The 24,832-nt window shown below is 40.9% G+C and overlaps 1 protein-coding gene across 12 annotated transcripts in view; it reads left to right on the top strand.

Annotated features, from left to right (window-relative positions):
- Window positions 1–24,832, top strand: part of LOC144693065 (ena/VASP-like protein) — a 329,238-nt gene that overhangs the window by 115,104 nt on the left and 189,302 nt on the right. For 4 of the 12 annotated variants that reach the window (XM_078562400.1, XM_078562396.1, XM_078562392.1 and 1 more), the window contains exon 2: window positions 3,180–3,334. The exons of the other annotated variants lie outside the window; for them this stretch is intronic. In XM_078562400.1, the coding sequence (XP_078418526.1) occupies window positions 3,324–3,334 (11 nt within the window). In that variant the 5' untranslated portion in view covers window positions 3,180–3,323. The remainder of the gene's footprint in view (window positions 1–3,179; window positions 3,335–24,832) is intronic. 12 annotated transcript variants of the gene reach the window in all.

Below are 24,832 nucleotides of genomic sequence, written 5' to 3'. Positions count from 1 at the left end.
TATCTCTGCAGCATTTTAAATGTATAGGAGCAGCCAAGCAGTACTGGAATGCCAGATGACTTTGGAATGTCAATAATTTCCCAGATCCTCAGTAAGGCGAGTGACTATCGCTGAATGGTTGGGTCAAATCCAGCTGCTTTGCCAATTTCTCCTCAGCATCACAAAGCACATACATTTTTGGTAGCTCACCAATGTTGTGAGACTTACAGCTTTGGTACAATATAACAAAACATGATAATATGCCTCCAGTACATCGCTCTGTGTATGAATTTTTTTCCTCTTTAGCTCAGACAGTATTCCCATTGGGGAGAAAAAAATCAAATTTTTACCAAAAATAACCCTGAAATGTTGACTTCTAGAACTAGCGTGCTCCTGATTGCCAGTATGTAACACGTGGAATATTACGAAGGTGCTTGTCTATGTTGGATCCGATTCAACTAGTTTCGAATTCCAGGTAAAATAAATAAAAAATTCTAAATGTTGGAATTCTGAAAGAAAAGGAGACAATACTAAATCACTCAGCAGGTCAGTCAGCATCTGTGGAAAGAACAAAAAAATTAATATTTCTGATGTAAACCTTTGAAATAAATTATAAATGACCAACATTTAACAAGAGAACAGCAAGAAGGAAGAGGAAACCTGACATGTACAAAGATGACAGAGGAAGTAGAATGATATTTAAGTTTATTCTTAGGATTTTGGTAGCTGTAATTATTGTCCATCCCAAGCTGCCATATGAGCATTAATATTAAATACAGCTGCAGCACAACAGCCTCCCTACATTAAAAGGTGCTATGCCATGGGTTTCATGGCAAGCATTCTCCTCGTTTTGAGAGAATACTAAATACTATCATGTGGGACTGCAGGTCAGTCTGCAGGTTGGATGTTTATAGCATCTAATTTCACAACTTGCCATGGTGTGATTTGAACTCGCAACTTCTGTGTTGCAAGTCCAGTACCATAGCGGTAGGCTACAGTTCCTGTAGCATTCTTAAAAGAAAAGCAGGAGTTTATTAATTGACTATAGAAAAATTAACATGAGACAGCAGAGCAAAGCGCAAGAAACAAAATGAAAGTCAATAGGATCCAGCTGGCTGAGAAGTGGTTAATCACTAAAGGTGTAGTCTGTCCTACCAACAGTGTCTCCGAAGGGAAAGTTTGCAGCCAGTGTCTCTCCCATGCCACATTACATCGGCATGTCCTGCCAGAAAGGAAATGCGAGCTCAAACTATGTTCTTAAGTTATTAAAATCACAGTTAAGACTAGAGGATTCCAAATGCATGATAGGGAGATAAGTTATTGTTTCTCAAACATTCATTGAATTTAACTGGAACAAAGGCGGAAAGGTCAGAAAGGTGGTGGCAAGCAAAATGGGAGCAACAGTATATCTGTAGACCGAATTGAGGTGTTTGCCAAAGCATTCACTTGAGCATACTTAGCAAAATTGTCTAGAGCAAGAAGTAGCACTGGCAGAAAAAGAGGGAGGAGTCTTAGTATTAGAGTAGTATTGGAACAAAGAGTGGTTGACACATTAAGAGTATGGAAGTTTCCATTTCAGAGCTACCTTACCAATCACCCCATATTTCAGCTATTCACACGTCTTCTGTGCTTATTAAACATCTTTGAAGAACATTATTTCCTGTTGTATGCTAATATTGCTGCAGCCATTTAATCTTCTCCTGTTTTTACTTTTAAGTATTTTGAAGGCAATTTTCTTTTCTCTCTCTCTGGTGTATGTGCTTGTGTTTATTTTTCTTGCCCTCTTATGTTTATTTCTTTTTCAAATGTTGTTCACCTGTAATGTTGTCCAGTCCTAACAAAAGGTATGCCTGAAATCTTAATTTATCTGTTCTCTCCACTGACACTGACAGATCCGTTGAGTGTTTCCAGAATTTTGCTTTTGTTTCAAATCCAAGGGTGGCTGATATCACATTTCTCGTTGGTCTTTGCCAATGGTTTCTTAATTTTATACTTTGTTCCTCAGCAAGAACCAGACCATTGCCTCATATAAATTAACTGCACCAAAAGATCTCATGTTTAAGTCCTTGGTAGAGTTTTATCTCCAACATTGTTGGAATATCTGTCTGTGGCAGGATTGCACAGTAATGGATGTTGGCACTCCCACAGAAGAAGAAATTGATTTCAAAATACCAAAATAATTGTTTTAAAGCCATTACCCTGCAATTTGGTAATTGATTTTTGGATAGAGCCCAGTACCCGGGTCATTGCTTTCACCTGATTTTGCAATGGATGTTTGAAAGCACCACATGGGAGTTAAGAGAATTATTGTACAACTCCATATATTGTATTCCAGCACAGGTTATCCCACGGTGTGTTAGATAATTGATAAAAACATACTGAGGTAAGCTTTAATAGTTTTTCTGCATGGAATGTTTCTTCGAAGTTGGGTGAAGGTGGAAAATCTGATTTATCATTAATCATTCCTTTGATGCAGATGCAGTTACTCATCGATTGGATTGTTATCAGACACTATGAATGGGATTTTCGGCCCCGCCCACCACCAGGATTGTCCGGTCCCGCCAAAGTCAGTGGAATTTTGGCTGGGCCGTGAATCTCCTGCGGCGGGTCCTGCCACGACGGGGCCGGAAAGTCCGGGCCTCTGATGACATTTGGGACTTAGTCATCTGATTTTCTGGCTGCAGAATGCCAGCAATTGTACAGTGTGTTGCGTGTGGACCCATACGCATAATTATCTGAAGTGTAATCTTTTATCAAAATGTCGACATAAAAGGATTCCCTTGGTGTGGAGAGACAACTGTTCCGTTCATCTTGTAGAGCATTCCCACTTATTTAGACTTATGTATCTCTAGAAATCTGTTTGGAAAATGACTGTGGAACATGCAAAGGCAAGCATCAATTATGCACAAATGGAGAAATACAGTCACTATCAGGAATGAATCAAAGTTGACTAGTGGCATATTGAATAAATATTTTCATAATTTATGAATCATGGTCAATGGTTGTGTGGGTGAATCCAATATACATAAGGCTATTGTGGTTGGAATTATTATAAGTCCATATAATCAGATGCACGGTTACACAAACCGACGAAGGACTGAAGAGTTTATCTTCCCTTTTCTTTTACCTCAGTGAGGTTTTTGCTTTTTAACGAAGTCTGACTTCCTGTTAACTACTTTTACTTCCTTTTTTCTGCTTAGTTGTTTGACTTGTAGAAGCTGAAAAACCGTGCCTCTTAACTGGAAATACATAAGTAGAATATTTCATTGGAGGTTGCGTGTGATCTTAGTTAGATCCTACTGACAACTACTGCAATACATAAGGAAAACTTAACTACACAGATTATGCCAGCTGGGTAAGTAAATATTCAAATATTTATTTATTTTATTATGACTAAGATGATTTAATCATTCAGAACTTAAATCCTTTGTTGTCCCAGATTCAGCACAAATGGATAATAGCAGGTTAATCAGCTGTTGGATCTCTGCATATTAACATTTATCCTCCATCTCTTTATTAGTTTGTCTTCTATTCAGGCAACGTTTGTATGTGTATATCTGATTTTGCCAGTACTTAAAAAAAAAAGTTAAGTTTCTGGCATATCATTACCAATGAGTTGGCCCAGAAATAATAATGAGATTATAACCAAATATATTTGTTCACTTTAATCAATTATCTTTTTAAAAATAATGATCTTTGTAAGGAGTAAGAACCCTCCAGATCACTCTCATGTGGATGCAATGGCTGTGGACAGCCATTCCAGTGCCAAAATAAATGCACACTCAAGAAGTACTTAGTGATGTCAATTAAAACAATTGTGCTTCCTAAGGGCCAGAAGGAAGGCAAGGAAATGAAAGTGGAGGACTCTGTTCAATTACACTCATATTGGTGTCGAGAGAATCCTCTATTTCTGAAAGTTTTTTTAGGATCAATGAAATCTGATGCACAGTGCTATGGGGAAATAATACTTTAAGTGTTTAAATACACAGTTAAAACCAAGAGTATAAATGATACCTTCCCTCTACTGGTCAGGGCTCTGGGACTCCACTACCCTCCAGGTGTAGAATTTGATGCAGAATTTTGCATTTGCCGCAGACACTTGTTGTCACTGCAGATGAGTTTCCAAACACTATACTTCATTCTGAAACTGCAGCAGTAGGTTTAAGGCTGATGCAGCATGATTGTCAGAAAACCAGATGCATGCACAGTTCTTCACTGGTGTAGCAACATGCAAGACGTGAACTATAAATGCAATTTTTCACTTCCACTGAATAGGCTATTCCTCTGTCCTTAACTAGGCTTGAAATATTATACAGTGCAGTGATATATTAATTTTCTCGGTCCCAGGATGCTCTATATTGCAGAAAAAATGTAATTCATACATTTAACTTAGTTGGAGTATTTTATCTAATGAAAATGTACAACAATGTGCTGCGTGTACTTATTTTACAGTGTTGCAGTGGGTTTCCACTGGTGGTAATGTTGTTGGGAAGTGATTTGTTAACATACAGGATTCACTGAGGAACCAGTGTTTCCACTACTGCCAGCACTTTTGTATTTAATTGTACTTGGGCAGCAAATCATGTTGTATAGTAATGGTTTTTTGGGCATAAAATGAAGCTTAAAAATGTGAAGTTTGACTTGTAGTCTTCAGCACCTAATCTTCCCTGGAAGCTAATGACATTTATATTGCCAGGGCGCCAACCTGAAACAGGCATTAGGATGCTTATGTGTGCAGCTCAGGGTCCCAATGCTAGTTGTAGCACAATTGCAAATTTTATGCACAGATAAGTGGAGCTTCTACCATGCAATGTCCACTAAGTTGCAGCCAGTTTTGAGCAGTTTAATCAGTGGGCTTTAAAGAGACTGCTACAAGCTGTAGAACTTGAAACACAAAACAGATCAGCCACGATATTATTGAATGGCAGAGCAGGCTCAAGGGGCTGAATGGCCATTTCTACTCATATTTCGTATGTTCATAAGCCACATTAGAAATAGACAGAGAATGTTTTCAAAGTGTAATTACTGTGGAGCCAGTTCCTGGTTCATCCTGACTCCATAAAAATACTCTGGGCTGTTTCAGTTTGGGCTGTTCCGCTTCAGCATCACTCTGCACCATGCTCCACCAGTCTCCCACCCACCAAGCCCTGGCCATACCTGCAGGCCAACTTGTTGGCAGAGGCAGCTGGAATTCAGCAGACCCTGACCGACAAGCTGCATCAGGAAGCTTGATTCATGTTCATGGCTCGCTTCTTTAATTCACAGATGGCCCAATGTTAAATTTCGGTCAAATGAATTGGTCACTTTACAGACTTGCTGCTAGATTTTTGGGCACAAATCCAATTTTTCAGTTTGAGTGTACAAATTCAGAATTTGTGTTTGGATATTGTTTGTGCCAACTCACTCGCCATTGTTGTTATTCAATTCTCTGATAATGAGGTTATTTCTAAAAGGTCCATTTGCATAGAATAAGCCATCAGTAGATGTAGAATAAGACAATGAGACCGATATCAAGCTCACTCTGCCCGATGTAAACAAGGTGGAAATGCCTCAAACTTGCAGGGCTGACCTTACTACACGTTTATGCTCATGATTTACCTGCTGCCATCTTGAATCAGGCCTTGAGATGGGTGACCCAGGAACCTGCCTGTTCCCGGTGGGAAACTCATATACTGATTACAAATCAGGGTCCTAATAACTTACATAGGATCACAAATCAATTTAAAAGTATCATCAACAACAACAACGACTTGTAGTTTAGTGTCTTTAATGAAATAAAATTTTCCAAAGTGTTTCACAGGAATGTTATAATAAAGCAAAATTTGACAACAAGTCATTTAAGCCAATATTAGCACAGGTGGCTAAAATTTTGTTTAAAAAGGTAGATTTTAAGCAGTATCTTAAAGGGGGAAAAAGAGGTAGAGATTCAGAGAGGTCTAGGGAGGGAATTCCTGAGCCCAGGGCCTAGGCAGTTGAAAGCATAGCCACCAGTGATGGAGCGATTAAAATTGGGGATGCACAAAGAGTCAGAATTAGATGAGCACACATATCCTGGAGGGTTGTGGGGCTGGAGGAGATTACAGAAACAAGGAGGGGGGGGAAGCCATGAAGGGACTTGAAAACAAGGATGGGAATTTTAAAATTGAGGCATTGCTTGGTAGGAGCCAGAATAGGTCAGTGAACACAGGAGTGATGGGTGAATGGGACTTACTGTGAGCTAGGACATGAGCAGGAAAACTTTGGATGAAGACAAGTTTATGGTAGATACAAGGATGGTAGAATGTGGGAGATCAATCAGGAGTGCATTAGAATAACCAAGTCTAGTGATAAGAAATGACTAGATGAGGATTTCATTAGCACATGGGTTGAGGCAGAGGAAAAGCCAGGTGATAGAGAAGTAATAGGTGATCTTACTGATGGCATGGATATGTGGATGAATGCTCATCTTGGGGTCAAATATTGGTGAACAGACTGGGGGTGGAATCTGCACTTCACCCATTAGTAACAGGCATTCAGCTCACTAGCCATCAGCCTCTGTTCCTTCCTCTAGCTCCTCGCTGCTCTCCTGCTGTCTCAGCACTTCGCTGCTCCCCCGCTGACAGCTCCTCGCTGTTCCCTCCCCCATCACAACCCCTTTACCCTCGGCTTATTGCTGCCTCCCACCACTCAGCAGTCCTCACTGCTCCCCCCTCCAGCTTATAACAACAGAAGAAATAGGAGTAGGCTATTTAGGCCTTCAAGCCTGCCATTCAGCAAGATCATAGCTGATCTTCTAGCTCAGCTACACCTTCCTGGACTTTCCCCGCATCCCTTGATTCCCTTAGTATTGAAAAATCTATCGATCTTTATCTTGAATATACTCAATGACTGGGGTAGAGAGTTCCAAATATTCACACTTCGTTGAGTGAAGAGGTTTCTCTTCTTCTCCGTCCTAAATGGTTGATTGCTCACCCTGAGACTGTGACCCCTGGTTCTAGACTCCCCAGTCAGGCAAAACAGCCTCTCAGTATATATTCTGTCAACCCTCTTAAAAATCTTTATAAGTTTAAATGAGATCACCTTTCATTCTTCTAAACTTTAGGGAATGTAGGACAATCTTTGTCCCAGAAATCAGTTTAGTGAACCTTTGCACAATCCTATGGGTAAGCATAACCTTCCTTAGGGAGGAGATCAAACTTGTACACAGTAGACCACGTGTGGTGTCCTAGGTCCTAACCTAAGACTTGCACTAAGACTTCTCTACTCTTAACCTCTAATCTCTATGTAAGAAAGGTGAACACACCATTTGATTTCCCAGTTGCCTGCTGTAACCTGCAACTTAACTTTCTCTGATTCATATCAAAGGACAGCCAGATCCCTATGAATACCAAAATTTCACTGACTCTTACCATTATAAAAAATATTGTGCTTTTCTATTTTTCCTACCAAAGTGGACAACTTCACATTTCTACGTTATATTTCATCTACCTTGTTCTTGCCTACTCTCTTAACTTATATATTTCCTTTTTCAGCCTTCTTGTGTTCTCCTCTGTATACTGCCCACTTACCTTTGTATCATCAGCAAACTGACTTACACTCGGTCCCATCATCTCAGTCATTGAATGTGCAAGAACTCAAATAATATTGCTCAATATAAATCACAGCAAAGTAGGTCGTCAACTTACCAACTTAATGCCATCGTAAGAAAAGAAAGCAAACTTTAGCCTGGTGATTTGTTCTATGAAAAACCTTTCTCTTGAGGGTTGAAGGCTGCAACATCATTAAATACATTGACCTAAAATAGGATCAACGGTTCTACTAAAGCAGAACTATAGCATTAAGGTATGTGACTAATGCAATATCAATACTGAACTTGAGATACTTTGCATTTTGTTAAAAAACATAATAGATTAGGCAACATCCTCACATATTTAGGTTGTTGGTCACAGCATGTTATTTAGCTGTAACTAACACGTCATTGACTGATTGTTGCCAGATAAGTTTCAAAAAGGATGTCTGAAATAAGTTCAGTAAAAGGTAATCTTTAAGACTTATAACTTCAAATTCTTAAATGACACTGGCCTCTTTTTGGTATCTTTCAGACTAAATTTCTAAAACTTCTGAAATGACTCATTTTAGTAAGATATTTTCTGTGGGAACTATCAGGAAAATGTTAATTCTTAGGTAGACTCACTGTCTAACCACTTACAACATTAAACTGGAACAAATGCAAAGTTGCTAAGTGATTTATATCCGGGAGCCACAATTATATCCAGCCTGTTGCTCTGAGGTTCACATATGCTCAGTGTGCAGTAGAAAGAATGGCCATTATTTTCTCTTAAAAGCTTCCAAACAGCAAACTGGTATTCTCTGTGAATTCTTGAACTTCACCAGTGAAGTAGATGGGGCCCATGCCACAGGCAGTTGAGATTTTAATAATAAAACTTAATGGTAAATCTAGCGCTTGCCACAAGCATTCGGCAAAACACACCTCTAAATTTACATTTTAAAATATCCTGCATTTGATGGGACGTTGTGCCTTTTTGGATGTCCAAAGAGTCTGTTCCATATTGTCATGATAACTAAGCATCATGAACACCTTCACCACCCCCCACCCCACCCCCACACCTATCAATATAATCACCCGAAAGGCCAAAAAAAAAAATTCAACTTGTTTTATTTAAAGAAATGAAATCACCAATAGTGGCAGATAAAGCATGCAAAAATGTTGTGCTGATGTTCTGTGGCACTGGGAAATAGCACATGGGATCACGCATTTTACTGACCATTTTTTCAGCATTCAATTGAACTGTTGCCTTAAGGATATTGAAAACTTGAACACTATCTTCTTGGACTGTTTCCTCCAGAATCAACAATTCCTGGCTCTTCAGCCTTTCCTCATTCCTCAGTTGTCTTAAACTAGCAGTTTGTTGGTCCTTTTTATGCTGCGCCTAACGCCTGAATATCTTTTCTTTCTGTAGCACGATGATCAGAATTATGCATAGTTGTCCAGATGCAGCTGTGCTAATCCCTTGTACAGACTCATTTTCTCTTCCTGGGATTTGTGCTGCATCGCTTTGGCAAAGGTTGGATATTTTCAAAAAGGGCAGAAAAGCTCATCTAGTTGCTCAGCAATTTTTTAATCTGCTGCAGTAGAATCTGTGTTTGTGTCTCTTATTCATCAAGTTGCAAAGTCCTAATCTTCATTTAGCTTTTCAGGGGAGTGAGTTGGAAAGAAAATTAGAAGTGTAAAGAGGCAGGTAGATACATCCTCAGTGAAGTGAAGGAACAGAACTGCAGCAGCCGACTGATCTTTGGCACACACTTGCGAACCAGCGAATTAAGAGTCACATTTCAGAGAGCTGTCCTCCAGTTAGTCATTGGGGGTCTCGACTGCCGGCTGGAGAGCTGGCAATTACAGAAAACTCACCGTATCTTGCACCACTCGGGCACTTCATAGGCCAGCAGCGGTGGTCCTTTCCCTTGGGATCGAGAACCCAGGGACAGAAGTCCTGCCCACTGAGGCCAGCAGCTCCACTGCACTTAGCAGTGCCACCAGGGAGGAGGTAGCTGTTCCTGGTATGGCACCCACCTGAGGCCTGGGATCATCGCTGGATCCCAGGCCAGAAGTGATTGATGGCGGGATGAGGTAGGGGTTGTGGGAGAGGGGTGAGGAGGGTCAGCAGCAAGGACAATGGGGTGGCTCTTAGCAGGCCCCCACATTCCCAATGCCAGGTCCCTCGATCAGGTGCTGAATGCCTTTAAATGAGGGGCCTTGGGACCCCACAAGCAAACATGCCAGGGTTTGCTTGTTGTGCTCCCCGGCATGGCGATCCCCAGCTTGCCACTGGGTTAATGCCAGTGGCCGGCAGGATGAGGCCCTTAAGTGAGCATTACTTGCCCACTTAACAGCCTCAACTGGTGGTGGGACAAGGAGGCCATCTATGGGCCTTCCTGCCATGGATTTAATCAGGGTGGAGGTAGGGAGGTGGCAGGGTCCCTACTCACCACCTTCTGCATGATTAAATGCCCCCCACTAACAAACTCGCCATGGGCAGGGCATTAAATTGTGACCATTTTGGTCTACTTCCACCTGTTTTTCCTATAAATATGTCCTGTTTTCCAAAGCCCCTAGTTTTGCAACATCAGCAAATTTCAATATTGTGTTTCTTATGTTCAAGTTATTTGTGATGTATGTTACTCTCACTTTATTTGGTCAGCCCCATTCTGCTCTGACTTTAGGTGGTGTTTCATTAAGATTTTTCCATTATGTAACAATTCATACTTTGAAATTTCAATTTGCCTCGGTGGAAAGTAAGCTCATATCCTGTTTAAAGTTAAATACTTTCATCGTTGCACCTATTGTGATAAAAGTAATGTCTCCATGTTGTTTTTTTTTGCAGATCTTTGAAGTGTAGCCTTAGTTGTATTAGTTGTTGCCGTGCAAACAACCCTAATCACAATGGTGTCGTTTCCTTTTGTGTTGTTTAATATGATGACACTGTTTTCAAAGGTCATTAACATTGATACATTTGATCAATGCCCAGACAACCATCTGCATCCACTAGCATCGTGGTATCATGGTATAAAATGCTGGTTACATTGCTGGCTTGTTAGAAGCCATTGAGGAATAACAAGAGGCAGATACAATCATGTGAGTTAGTATTAAATTTACTGTGTTACTAATTAATTTGGCGATGGCCCATATGGCAGGGTGGTTTAGCACAATGACTCATTTAAGTCCAGTCTGAAAAGATGTAAATTTAATATCTCCAATCCTACTGAAAAAGTCCTTTCTGACATGACGTGGGCTCATAACATATATGAATATGTATTTTCCTTTGAGGAAAAGATCTCTTGAGATGCAAGTGTGATTTCTGGCAGATATGCAGACAGACTGGTATTTCCTGGTGCTGTTCTGATTTGTATCCTTCTCTTCCATGTTTTACTATTGAGTAGTATGGCCTATTATAATAATAAAACAGAGAATGCTGGAAATACTCCTGTGGAGAGGGATAAAGGGCCAGATTTTCGTGGAGTTGGAAGGGCTCCAAAGCCATTTAAAAATGGTGGGCAGGACCGATTCTGGGATTTCCATCCCCATTCCCGATGCCCCCAGTTTTCGGTGACGCGGGCTAAGGATGCAGGAAGCATGCCCAAGCCCTACGCTCTCGACCTAGCTGGCTCCATTGCGGGGGCATTTCTAGTTTCTGCAGTTTTTGTGGAGTCGGGCCAGCTTCTCCATGATTCATGGTTCACGGCCCCTCAGAGGAGTCATGAACCACAGTCTTGGTTTGGGAACTTTTTGAAAGGTAAGGTAAAAAGGTCTTAGCCATTGTCTTCTCCATGCCAACTCATGCTCCTTCACCCCCCCCCCCCCACAACCCCTCATACTCTCCATGGCAACTCGTGACCCAGCCACTCCAATGGCTCCCTCTACCCTCTATGCCAAGTCATGCACCCCATCCACCCCACTGGCCCCTCATACCTCCATGTCAACTCATGGAAATTCTATGCCCATTCACCCAGCATAAATTCTGTAAAAGAACAATGAACCCTGTAGTAACAGTGGCACCTGTAGAGATGCTTAAAAAAATCATAGTTTTCTTAAAAAGAAACTGCTGTTGCTGAAACCCTGTAAAGGTATCAATCAATGAGACCTTTAAAGTATCAATAACAGAAGCTATAAACACTTGACATCTCTTTATCTTGTGCAAATAAACACTGAGCTATTGACAAAAGAGATCACTGAAAAAATAGCTTATTATAGTATAAACCTGTCAGTCGATTAAAGTTTACGCTTGTCTGCACCTGTGTCAACAAACTTAATCCTTTTATGAGGGTCTGGGCTCTCAGCCAAGCTTAATTATGCATGCTCACAATTTCCCTTTCTTAAACTTAAAACACTAGACTTAGATCCATTCCCCTCTACCTCAAACTGAATATAAAATTCAATCATATTATGATCACTGCTACCTAGGGGCACTTTCACTATGAGGTAGTTAATTAATCTTGTCCTATTGCACATTACCGGCTCTAGTATGGCCTGGTTGGTGCTAAAACGTGCTTCTCTAAGAAACTGTCCTGAAAACACTCTGAGCTCATCATCCAGGCTACCTTTGCCAATTTGATTTGTGCAGTCTATATGTAGATTAAAATTAGTCATGATTATCACTGTACCTTTCTCACAAGCCTCCATTATTTATTTCTGTATACCCTATCCTACAGTGTGATTACTGTTAGAGGGCTATAAACCACTGCCGCAAGTGACTTCTCACCTTTGCTATTTCTCATCTCTACCTAAACCGATTCTATGTCTTGGTCTCCAGAACTAACGGCATCTCCCTTGATTGTACAAATGTACAAATTATGTTGAGCAATGTAACCTATAACCTATGTGAGTATCATCTATAGTTCAGTTCTGATGAAATCAATGTATAAGTTTTATACTTTCACTAAATGTATACTGGTATCAGCATTTTATTGGTGGTTTATATGTTTTTGATTTTCTCTCTGGATGTGGATAACAATGGCATGGCTCTATTTGTTGCCCATTTCTTATTGCCCTGAACCATTTAATTTTGTAGCAATTTCTTTTAATATCTCAGTAGCTTGTAGGCTGCTTCAGATGGTGTTGAGAGCTAGCAACATCATGCGGAGACTGTAGTCACAGGTCGGCCAGACAGGATAGGGGTGTGATGTTCTTTTCCTTGAAGGACATTAGGGAAGCTGTTGGGGTTTTGGAACAATCTGGCAGTATACATCCAATATCCCATCTTTATATTTTCATACAATGTTGTAAAACGGTTTAAAATCATACTATGTTCTGGATTTTTGTTTAGTTGTAGAAACATTGAAAATATATAAGTGACGGCATAGGAAGGAACCATTGATACCATTATGTGTATGCTGGTACGAACTCTTCAACTGGGAGCTATTTAGTTCCATCCCATTTCCCTTTAGATGTTGAGTCTCTTTTAAAATAAAAAGTTTGCTATGAATGTATACTCATATGTATCATAACATACATAAAGGATGAGGTGCTTCAGCTACATGGAGAGATTGGAATAGGTGGGTCATTCCCCTCAGAGCAGAGAAAGTTAGGGGGAAATTTAATAGAGTTTTATAAAATCATGAAGATTCTGATGGAGTAAATAAGGAGAAACTGTTCCAATGACAGAGGGGTCAGTGACCAGAGGACACAAAGTAATTGGCAAAAACACCAAAGGCGAAATGAGGAAAACGTTTTTTTTATGCAGCCAGTTGTTATAGGCAGGAATGTGCTGCTTGATTGAGTAACTGAAGCAGATTCAACAATAAATTTCAAAATTATATAGGATAAATATTTGAAGGGGAGGAGGTTTCTGCTTTGGGCAAAGACTGGGGAATGGGACTAATTGATTAAAAATAAAAACAAAGTGCTGGAAAAACACAGCAGGTCTGGCAGCATCTGTGAAGAGAGAAACAGAGTTAATGTTTTGAGTCCAACACGACTTCTTCAGAACTGATTCGGAACTTTCAAAGAGCCGATACAAGCATGATGGGCTGGATGGCCTCTTCCTCTTCTATATCATTCTATGATTTAATGCACTTCTGATAGCGGTTTCAGCTTTGTTTATGCTACAAATGAAAATAAGGCCTTATGGGGGAACATTATCCCCCCCCTGTTGGGGGGTGGTGGGGGGGAGTGCAGGAGCGGGCGCTGGTAGCCGACCTACTGATTGGCGCCCCTGGTTGGGGGGGGGCGCCACCATTTTACGTAGGTGGGCCAATTAAAGCCTGCCCAGCGCGACGTCCACCAGGGAGCACTATGCTCCCTGTTGGGTGGGGAGGGGGGGAATTCTCTCAGCCAGGAGTGCGCTCTTTCTCACATGCACACGAAAGAGCGCACAGATCTCCCTGAGGCGAAGCGCTGCCTCAAGGAGATCGCCTCCGAATAAAAAGTTGACAGAAAGGTAATAAAAAAAAATTTCCCTGGCATGTCCCCTTATGTGACACTGTCACATGAGCTGGGACATGTCCTTAACTTTTATTTAAACATTTGATAAACATATAAAAGCCCTCATGAAACCTTGTCCTGCCCGTGGATGAGGTTTCATGCTTTTTCCGAGGCCCTCCTGGGCTCCCGGCCTGCCCGCCAACCCTAAGGCTGGACGGGCAGGTCCATCAATCAAATTAATTAGTTTTTAATGGCCCTAATAGTCCGTTGACAGTTTGGACGCACAGCTGAAGAACTGCAAACCTAAATGACACGGGGTGATGTTGGGACGCACGCCCGATCTATCCCCGCCCCCGCTCGCCAACTGGAAAAACCTGCTCAAAGAAGGCAACTGAACTATTGGGTCAACTTTCAAAAGACTTAGCACTCTTAAAAATCATTTTTCTTTAATTGGACTTAGTTGAGATTTACAAGCTTGAAATATTTTTAGACTAGGCTGTATTTTTAGTGATAGGAATGAAGGCTGAGTTTCAGAAGCACAAGATGAGGAAGTGGAGAAAGGAGTCTTTCAATAATGTTTGGCTCCCACAACCACTAGCCTGTGGCACTTTACTTTCTGAAATGTCTGTTAAATACTAAAATACTCTTCCTTTTAAAAAAAATTCAATCATTGCAATTCTTCAAAACCTGAGTCCTAGCTCCACACTCTCCTGAGATTCCAAAAAATAGAATTTTTTATGTTGCTGAGTCCTCCTATCTGTGCTACTTGCTAGTCTCTCGTGGTAGTGAGGGATGATACATCAGGACATGCTGAAAACTTTTGCTGCAATAATGCCACATCTACATCATTAGATTATTATGGTGCATAAGTCCCAGGAAATTATGGCTCGAGTATTTTTTTGCAATACTTTTGCCACGTCATAATTTCTACTCCTTATTAAAATCAGTGGTGTGGTCAAGTTGATGCCACTGTGAGTACCACTCGTAACCCTATCCATGGGACCTTTACCTGGGCATGGGATGACTTGCAAAAGGAAAGGACGATCATCTCCTGAGTTCTCAAATGACCCTGTTACCCTAATAGTTCTGTTGTCATAAAAATGATATAGAGGCACTGGAGAGGGTGCAAAAAATTATTTGCAAGGATGATACCAAAACTGTGAAGTTATATCAACTGGGAAAGAATGAAAAGGCTGGATCTCTTATTTTTCTTGAAAAGAGAAAGCTGAGGGTGACCTAATTGAGGTCTTAAAATTATGAAATGTTTTGATAGAATAAACAGGTCATGTTTCCACTTGTGGGGAAGATCAAAACTAGAATCTATTGGTATCAGATAGTCACCAAAAAATCAAATAGTAACTTCAGAAGAAACTTCTTTAACCAGAGTGATGAGAATCTGGAACTCACCACCACAGGGAGTAGTTAAGATCAGATTTAAGGGGAAGCTGGCTAAGCATATCAGGGTGAAGGAGATAGTGGTTTATACTGATAGAGTTAAATGAGGAAGGATGACAGGAGGCTCAAGTGGAGTATAAATGCCAGTAAGGACTGCTTGAGGTGAAGCACACGTTTCTATGCTATAAATTCTATGTAACTCTTTGTAGCTTATGGTGCTTGCCATATCACCTTTGTAGAAAATTCTCAGCCAATTTGACTGGCTACTCTTTGCAGTAATCAGTGACACTGTAATTGCACAACAAACACTCAAAGTATTAAGAATCTACATTCAAAATTATCTCAAATGGGATTACCAAGTACGTGAAATGCTTGAGAGAGCAAAGGGAAGACGAGTGATGCTATTTCTTTTCAAGCTTCACAACTTGTGTTTAAAAATTACGTAAGACCCATTGTTGAATATGCAGTGCCAGTTTGGAATGCTAGACTTACCAAAGAGCATGTGAACAAGCATGAAAGTGTTCAGAAACAAACATTGAAACTGATCGTAAGTAACGCATACCAAAGCTATTCTGACACATTCAAACAACTGAATGTGTTTCTTTGCTGAAAGGCAGGAAAAAAAACTCAGTCTGGACTTCGCTAGAAAACTCTTGAGTCCCAGCACCGCCCCCCCCCGCCATTACCACTCTCTTTTGCCACATGCACGTGAAAGTAAATGTGTGAAGGAATTAAGGGGAAAAGTCACTATTCTGCAAATAAGATATAGAACAAATAGACAGCTCCATCGCCTACTTTATAAAACTTAAATAATATCTAAATGATTGAGAATTTAATGAACTCAACCTGACAGCATATGATATATGGACTTTTATGCAAATTGTAGATTGCTGTAGACCTTTCATTTTAATTCTATAAATTAAGGAGACCTGCGTTTTGCAACGTATTTAATTATTGTTATACTTAAATGATCATGATTGTGCAATTCTTTATTATTCTATACTTTTTTATTTTAATAATTGTCTATTATGAATTATGATTACTTGTTTTATTTGTATTATTATCACAATTTGGCTGCTGCCTGCTGGCATGACGATTTTTCAATAAACCAATTTTCTATTTATCTAACCTTTTTAATCAATTCGATGCTGTGTGAAGATTAAACAAACCAGCAAGATATAGCTGGGACATTGTGTAAATCTTGGTTATCGTATTGCTGTAGATCATACAGCTGATCATTCACAGCCTAAACGTAGTTAAAATTTTTATTTTCACAAATTTCTTACAATTATGAATGTTTTTCCTCATATGCGAACAAGTTATCCTTTGTGAAATTATTATCCTTCAGAGTTTGCTAATTCAGACTGTTGGAGGGAGTTGTAACCACACAATCTCAACATGAAGATAGGAACCCTATTCCCACAGGCCACTCTAAATTATTTTTGAAAATTGTGTCCACTTTTTATAATAAGAAGCTGAATAAATATATGAGACAAAATACTCAGCAGGTCAGGCCACATCTGTGGGGAGAAAAACAATGAATGTTTCAGGCCAATGACCTTTCATCAGAACTGGAAGAGGTCAGAGAGTTAACAGGAAAAGGGTGATGGGAGGGGGTGGGGTCAGAACAAACAGGAAGGTCTGTGATAGAATGGAGAACAGGAATGATTGAATGACAAAAGGGATTATAGTGTAGGTGAAAAGGGCTGGCAGTGGGACAAGTTTAAAAAATCAAAAGATGGATTGAGAAGAGGTGTGAAAGGTAACAGCAGAACCATTACCAACATCTGCTGTCCAGGAAAATGGGAAGAATGGTTATATTTTTACATTGTTCAACTCGATGTTGACTCCAGAATACTATAAATTGTTTAATCAAGAGATGAGATGTTGTTCCTCGAGCTTGCATTGAACTTTGATGGAAGAGCATAAGAGGCTGAGAACAGAGAGGTCAGAGTGAAAATGGGATAGAGAATTAACGTGGCAGGCAACTAGTTTGGGGTCATGCTTGCAAACTGAACTCAGGTGCTTGTAAAGCTGTCAATCAATCTGTTCAGTTTCCCCAGTGTAGAGGAAGCCACATTGTGAGCAGTGAATGCAGTATGCCAAATTTGAATAAGCACAAATAAATCACTGTTTCACTTGGAAAGTGTGTTTGGGACCCTGGACAGTGGAAAGACAGGTAAAAGGGCAGGTATGCACTTGCATGGGAAGGTGTAGGGGAATGGGTTTTGGGGCTGATGGAAGAGTGGACTAGGGATTTCCTTCAGAATTCTGGGAAGGGAGAGGAAGCTGTGCTTGGAGGCTTTGTGCTGAAGGTGCTGGAAGTGACAGATCTGTTGAATGTGGAGTTTAGTGGGTGGAAGAGGAGGACAGTTTGAACCCCATCATGGTTCTGGGAGGGAAGGGGATGGATGAGAGCAGAAATACAGGAAATGGGGCACACAGTCAAGGTCCTTGTCAGTCACAATAGGATGGAATCCTGGGTTGAGGAAAAAGGAAGACATATAGGAAACCCTGGAATGGAAGATGGCATTGTCGGAATAAAGGTAGAGAAACTAGAAGAATGGAACTGCTTTGAGTAAAAAACAAGTTCTGTGCAAATGCTAGAAATGCACAGCAGGTGATGTCGGTGGTATATCACTTAGCTGGAATTTGGCCAGTTCCACTTTCTTTCACAACTTTTGGAATTATTGGGACTGGCTTTGTTTTGGTGTCTTCGGTCACGGGCAGCAATTTTCCCTTTAAAAAAGGCGTTTTGCTGGAGGGTGTGCATGTTCCAAGCAACAATTTACAGTTTGTGAAAATATTTCTAAAGGGACTGAATGTTACAGCGCTTAATAATATTGCTTTCTGAGCAGTAGATTAAAGATTGGCCTTACATCTCTTGATTTTACCTCTGAACTCTGGTTTCAAGTTTTTTCCAGACAGATGGAATAAAAATGTCTGCTTTCTACCAGCTGTAAGGGTCGAATCTGAAATGGGTTTGGTTGGTCTTTATCCACTTCCTGGTGGACATGGGCCTTAGCACAGTAATGTTCCTGATTCAGCATTAATTGGCAATCTCACTCAGGCCATAAAATGACTGGTTTTGGAAATGGAAAAATGTCACACTGTTACCGCATGAGGGTTTTTCTAAAGTTGGGACATGTTTTGTTGGTACAGAGGAAGGGTAAGTATTGCTTACTTGGCTGCGCTGTATATAGAAACGAACATACAAATTTGGAGCAGGAGTAGGCCACTTGGCCCCTTGAGCCTGCTTCGGCATTCAATAAGATAATGGCTGATCTTTCCTGACCTTGGGGGTATGCTTGATATTGAGACTGGGTGTCTAAAATGAGAAAAATATCTTTTTTAGAGCAGCAGTCGCCTTTACCTTGATGACCAGAATCTTTATTCCTTGGTACCAACACCTGTCAACATGACACTACAAACCTTGCTACCCACCGACATAAAACTGTTAAGGGAGCGCCATGAAATCTATAACATTTGTTTGGAATTTCCTTGCACCTTTTGGTTCTCTAATTAAGTAGCCATATTTTTGGCAAAGCTGAACATGCAATTGATTGCTGATTTGCTGTGGTTGGACTTTGGGTCTACTTTAAGGTACGTTTCCCTTCCTCCCTCAAAGTATTCAAATATTTGCAAAATACTGAAGATATATATCATTCAGAGTATAGATCTTCATCTTAAAAAAACAAATCTGACTGTCATAGAAGATACATGAACCAACTGATAAAAAAAAATTAGCATTTGTTCAAACTACATATGCGCCATTTATCATTGCAGTAAATATCAATCACATGGTGATAAAATTATATGATCCAATAACTGTTATGCACACCTAAAACTAGGACACAAAGCTGTCAGAGTTGACTACAATGGCATGGTGAAGTGGATGAGTGTTATTTAACAGATATTACTGATTCGCCCTGAATGTGGCTATGGCAACACTGTTTCAGTCTAACATCTACTAACTTTAGTTGAAAATATCTTAGATGTTAAGAATCTGTGTTGTTGTCTATATTTACTTAACAAACATCTACTAAAAATGAGTGTGATAATTTGATTTTCTCTTTCACCAAAGTTTAAATTTCTGATGTGAGTTTAGCAGAAACAGTACATCTTGATACAGCTGCCAGATTTTAATCTAGCTGTCGTGAGTGGTACTGTAACTTCATCAGAATGATTGCTGAGAATGTTGATTCATACACCAAGATACAACAGACCTGCCTCTGCTCTCCATCCAGAGTTTGATTGGATGCTGCTGCCCTTTGCCTTGTTGGAATTGCTGTACATAGGTTAGGTTTGCTTTCTTCTTTTGCTCTGGAGCATTTGTCCAATTGATTGATCACAATGATGGCTCCCCTTCTCCATACACTGGGCATGAATTTCAATTTGTGGGGCACAAAACTCGTGAGATTGTCTGCCTGTTATACAGTGCACTCAATTCTTCTTTCAAGAATAATCAGGCGAGGTGTATAATGGGCAAGCAATTCAATCTTGTGCGATTTATGCCCCCACCAAAACTGAAAGTTATGTTGAATGATGTTTTCATGGTGTGAAAGTTTGGCATTTTGATCCCTGTTCCACATCATTTTAACAAATGACATATAAGCAATGACAAAATAAGCAAAGCTTCTTTTTGTTTTACCATTTTCCCATTCAGATGCCACATAAATGTGAGGATTGAGGTCACATGCTCAATGACATTTATTACTCTGCATTTTTGATTAGTAAAATAATTAACCACTTCTGATTACCACTTAACTACAAATGGCTGATGTAGGAACAGGCGCAAGCCATTCAGCACCTTGATCTAGTCCCACAGTTCAATGAGGCCATGGCTAACTTCTAAGCTAACTCCATCCATATTCGTTAGTGCTCTTGGGTAGTAAACATTTTATCAATTTTAAATTTAATATTATTAATTATTATTTTTTTGAAGGAGGTCCACATTTCTACCATCCTTTACATGAAGAACACCTCTCCTGAATGACTGGATTTTAAGGTTATGCTGCCTTGGCCTAGACTTCCCTACCAATGGAAATAGTTTCTCTATATTTAATCTATCAATTCCTTTCAAAATCCTAAACACTTCAATCAAATCACCCTAACATTCTATATTCCAGGGAATGCAAGTCTAGTTTATGTAATCTCTCTTATAATTTGATCTCTGGAGCCCTGGTAACATTCTGGCAAATTTGCACTGCTTTTTTTCTAAGGCTAATGTGTCCTTTCTAAGGAGTATTGCACAGAACTGTGCACATTGCTCCAAATATGGTCTAATCAGGGATCTGTATAGCTGTAGCAAAACCTCTTCATTATATGCTAGATATAAAGGCTAACATTCCATTAGCCTTTTTTATTTGTTTGGCCCCTGATCAATACATTTTAGTGATCTGGGTACATGGTCCACTAGGGCCCGGTTTTCTCCCCTGAGTCGGGTGCACAGAGGCGGGACTTTTTCCGGCTCCATGACCCTGGCCGAAGATAGAGAGGTCCAGAAGTCGAATTTCCATTCAAGGGTTGGGGGTGGGCAGGCTGCATTTGAAATCAGGCCCACCGTCCTCAGAATGAGTGCAGAGGCGGGCTGGCCATAAGGCCTGTCTCTGTGCACTGGTACTTTTGAAGTTTTTTTCAAATTGAACTAAACCAAAACAGTGCTCCAGCTCTCACCCTCCACACCCCATTGCACCCTACCCACTCCCCATGTACTATCCATGCCACCTCATGCCCCCAACCAACCCCATGGCCCCTCATACACCCTATGCCCCTCTATCCACCCCTCATGCTCTCTCATACCCCCTATGCTACCGTATGCCTCTCTATCCACTCCCCATGACCCTCATACCCCAATGTCAACACATGCTCCCCACTCATTCCCATGGCCCTTTATAGTCCTTATGCCAGCTCGTGCCAACCCATGCCCCCCACCCACCATTTGCCCTCACCCATTCCATGCCAACTCACCTTGTAGCCACTGTGGGCGAACCTCAGGATCCGTCCTGACATAAAATAAAATTGTGTCCATTGATGACGCCACTATTTAAAAAAAACACTCTCGTTGATTAAAAGAAATCCAATCCATTGAAATTCATTCAACTAACCTCTTATGAAAACAAACAGTTCTATTCTATAACCACTCGGAGCTGTCAATCAAACTGCGCGCTTAACAGGCACCCCAGCATGATAATATTAGGTTGTAAAATCAGTCATTCAGCACAAATCCTATAATAGCCCTCAGGCTTATGTCAACAGACAGAATGAAATAGCAGGCACTGATTTTTTTGATACTCCACACTTTAAAGCCCAGCAGAGTTAAATCCGTTGACAACTTAGACAGTTCTTTGACAGCTTGGACAGTTCCAATGAGTTTATGCATTTCTTATACACAATCATGTCTACTTTTAACAATCCCAAAGGGCACCTGACTGTCCCAAAGGATGCCTTACCTCTCCCAAAGGTGCCCAGGACCATATCCAAAGGGGTGCCTTACCTCTCCAAAAGGGTGCCCTGGCTATCCAAATGAATCCTCAAAGCTCAGGCCTGCTGCTACCAGGTCTAACCTGCACATACCCGGCTTCAGACATTTACCTCACCAAAATCACATGAATGGAGGAAGCTGCTGATTAAATGGGCAGCTGCCTCTGTGAATCACAGGTGTGCTATTTAGAACCTTCCCTCCCCCACCCCCCACACACACCCACAAAAATGGCGGAGGCTGGGTTCGGGGCAAGACTTCTGGATTCAGGCCTCTGCTGGCATTTTCACACAGACTGAGCGCCTCTCCTTCTGTGTGAAAATTCAGGTCTAAATCTCGTTGTTCGTCCTTTAATCCTATTCTTCAGCATTTAGAAAATACTTGGATCTACCTTTCTTAGGTCCAAAATGTATAAACTCACAATTACCTGTGTTGACATCTGTTTGCTATAATTTTGTCTGCAAGCCTAATCAATTAATGTATCTTTATAATTTTATGTTCCTTCCTACATGCTGTGCCATCAATCATTGTGTCATCGGCAAACATGGATATATATAGGTCATCAATAAATACAGTGGGAAGAATGACGCATGCCCGAAGTCACCGTGCATCATTTTACATGTTGGCGAGTGGGGCCCACCCCCACACGCCAACCAGAAGATTCAGCCCAGTAAATAATTGAGGCCCCAGCAGATCCTTGTGGGACACCACTAGTCACTTCCTTCTAATTTAAGTACATAGCCATTATCCCTACTTTCTGTCTTCTGCCACTTAACCAATCTCCTAACCAGATCAATAATTTGCCTACATTTCCGTGACCTTTTTATCTTTAATCTTAGCTAACAGTTTTGTGTGTGTTACCTTGTTGAATGCCTTCTGGAAGTCTAGATAGAACCATAGAAAAGTTACAGCACAGAAGGAGGCCATTTGGCCCATCTTGTCCATGCCAGCCCGAGGACACCCAGGTGCCCTTACTAATCCCACCTTCCTGTACTCGGCCCATAGCCCTGCAGCTTACAGCACTTAAGGTGCAGATCCAGGTACTTTTTAAAAGAGTTTAGAGTTTCTGCCTCTACCACCAACTTGGGCAGTGAATTCCAGACACCCACTACCCTCTGCGTAAAAAAAGTTCTTCCTCATGTCCCCCCTACACCTTCTGCCACTTATCTTGAATCTATGTCCCCTGGTTCTAGAATTCTCCACCAAGGGAAACAATTTTATCCTGTCCACTCTATCTATTCCCCTCATGATTTTGTACAATTGTGATAAATGACATCTATTGACATGTGCCTGTCTACTATATTTACTTCCTCAAAAAAGTCAATTAGATTTATTAGTCAGGACCTGAGGAGGTATTGTGCTGCAGTGGTAGCGTCCCTACCTCTGGGCCAGAAGTTCCAGGTTCAAGTCCCACTTCAGGACTTGATGGTTATGGAAGGTGCATTAATTACGTGGCCAAATAGGTTGATTATCAGCCTGTAAACCTTATCAATATGCTTGATGCCAGGCCGAAAGAATGGGAGAGTTTCCTGGTCTGCCTTCTGCAATATGGCTAGGGCAAACCAGTGCAGTACTTTTCCAAGCATAATCATTGGAAGAATCCAGTGGAAGTCCATGGTCACCAACACCCTCTTAGGGCATGGTACCTGAAGGATACCATGTTGGCTTTCCATAATCAGCTCAAATTTTCATTAAGTGCTCAGTCTCTCTATCCTTATTGATTCAAATAACTTCTCTACAATAAATTTAAAACAAACAGATCTATAATTTCTTTGTTTCTCTCTATCATCTTTCTTAAATAATGGAGTTAGATTGGCAATTTTCCAGTCTAAAGGGCCAATTCCTGAATCGAATGAACTTTGGAAGATTATGGCTAAAGCATCTACAATTTCCTCGCTTAATTCCTTAAAACCCTGGGATGGAAACCATTGGGTTCTGAGAATTTGATAGTCGTCAGTGCCATTATTTTTTCCAAAGCTATTTTCTTGTTTATGTTAACTTGAGTGAGTTCAGTCTTGCCTTCATTATTAGTTTCCTTGAAATGTAAGTTATATTTTCCTCTTCCTCTACTGTGAAGACTAGCACAAAGTAATTATTCAACAAGTCTGTAATTTCCTTATTTTTGTTTGCAATATTCCCCCATTGCAATATTTCCCCATCAGTTTTTAAAAGGCCCACATAACTTTTTTTGTACCCTTTTTTCAATATAATTGTGAAAACTTTGTGTTAATCTTGATATCCCTTGCAAGTTTCTCTTTATATTCCCTTTTGCAGTTCTTACGATGGGCTAAATTTTATGCAGGGGTTGAGTCCCGGCGCCCCTCCCCCCAGGGTAAATGTTGGGAATGAGCCCATCTGCGCTTGGCTGGTTCACCCTGCAGCCAATTAATAGCCGTTGAGCCTTCAATTGGTTTGAGATAGGACTTCCACCTCCAAGAGCTGCTGGCCAATCAAATGCCTGGAGGCTCTCTCTTCCCAGCAGTGCCATCAGGAGTGGTAGCCACTGCTGAGACTACAGTGAGTACCCTGAAGAAATGGAGTCAGGGGCCTGGAATAAGGTGAGTTTGGTATCTTGCCAGAGCCAGGCTGGCAGGCCCAGCAAGGGTGGGGGGCTGGAGTGCGGTGGGGAGGGAACAGACGGGGCGTGGGGAGGGTAAATGGCTGGTGGGGGTAATAAGGGTGCGTCACCAATGGGAACAGGGTGCCCAAACAGGAGGCAGCCTTGTTACAATCCCCATGGTGGAACCATATACCAAAATAACCAAATTCAACAAAGAAGAAATTGCCAGCAAGATTTCACTTATTGCCACTTTTAAGTCAATTTGGATTTAGAGTCATAGTCATAGAGGTCTACAGGAAAGAAAAAGGCCCTTTGGCCCATAAAGCCTGCATCGGTCAAACAAGTACCTAACTATTCTAATCCCGTTTTCCAGCACTAGGCCAATAGCCTTGTATGCCATGGCATCGCAAGTGCACATCCAAGTGATAACAAAGGTAAGAGCCCATGGGATCCAAGGCAATTTGGCAAATTGGATCCAGAATTGGCTGAGTGACAGGAA

Source organism: Cetorhinus maximus, chromosome 18 (assembly GCF_964194155.1).
Source record: "Cetorhinus maximus chromosome 18, sCetMax3.hap1.1, whole genome shotgun sequence".
Classification (NCBI taxonomy): Eukaryota; Metazoa; Chordata; class Chondrichthyes; order Lamniformes; family Cetorhinidae; genus Cetorhinus; species Cetorhinus maximus.
This window is presented reverse-complemented; position numbering and strand designations above follow the sequence as displayed.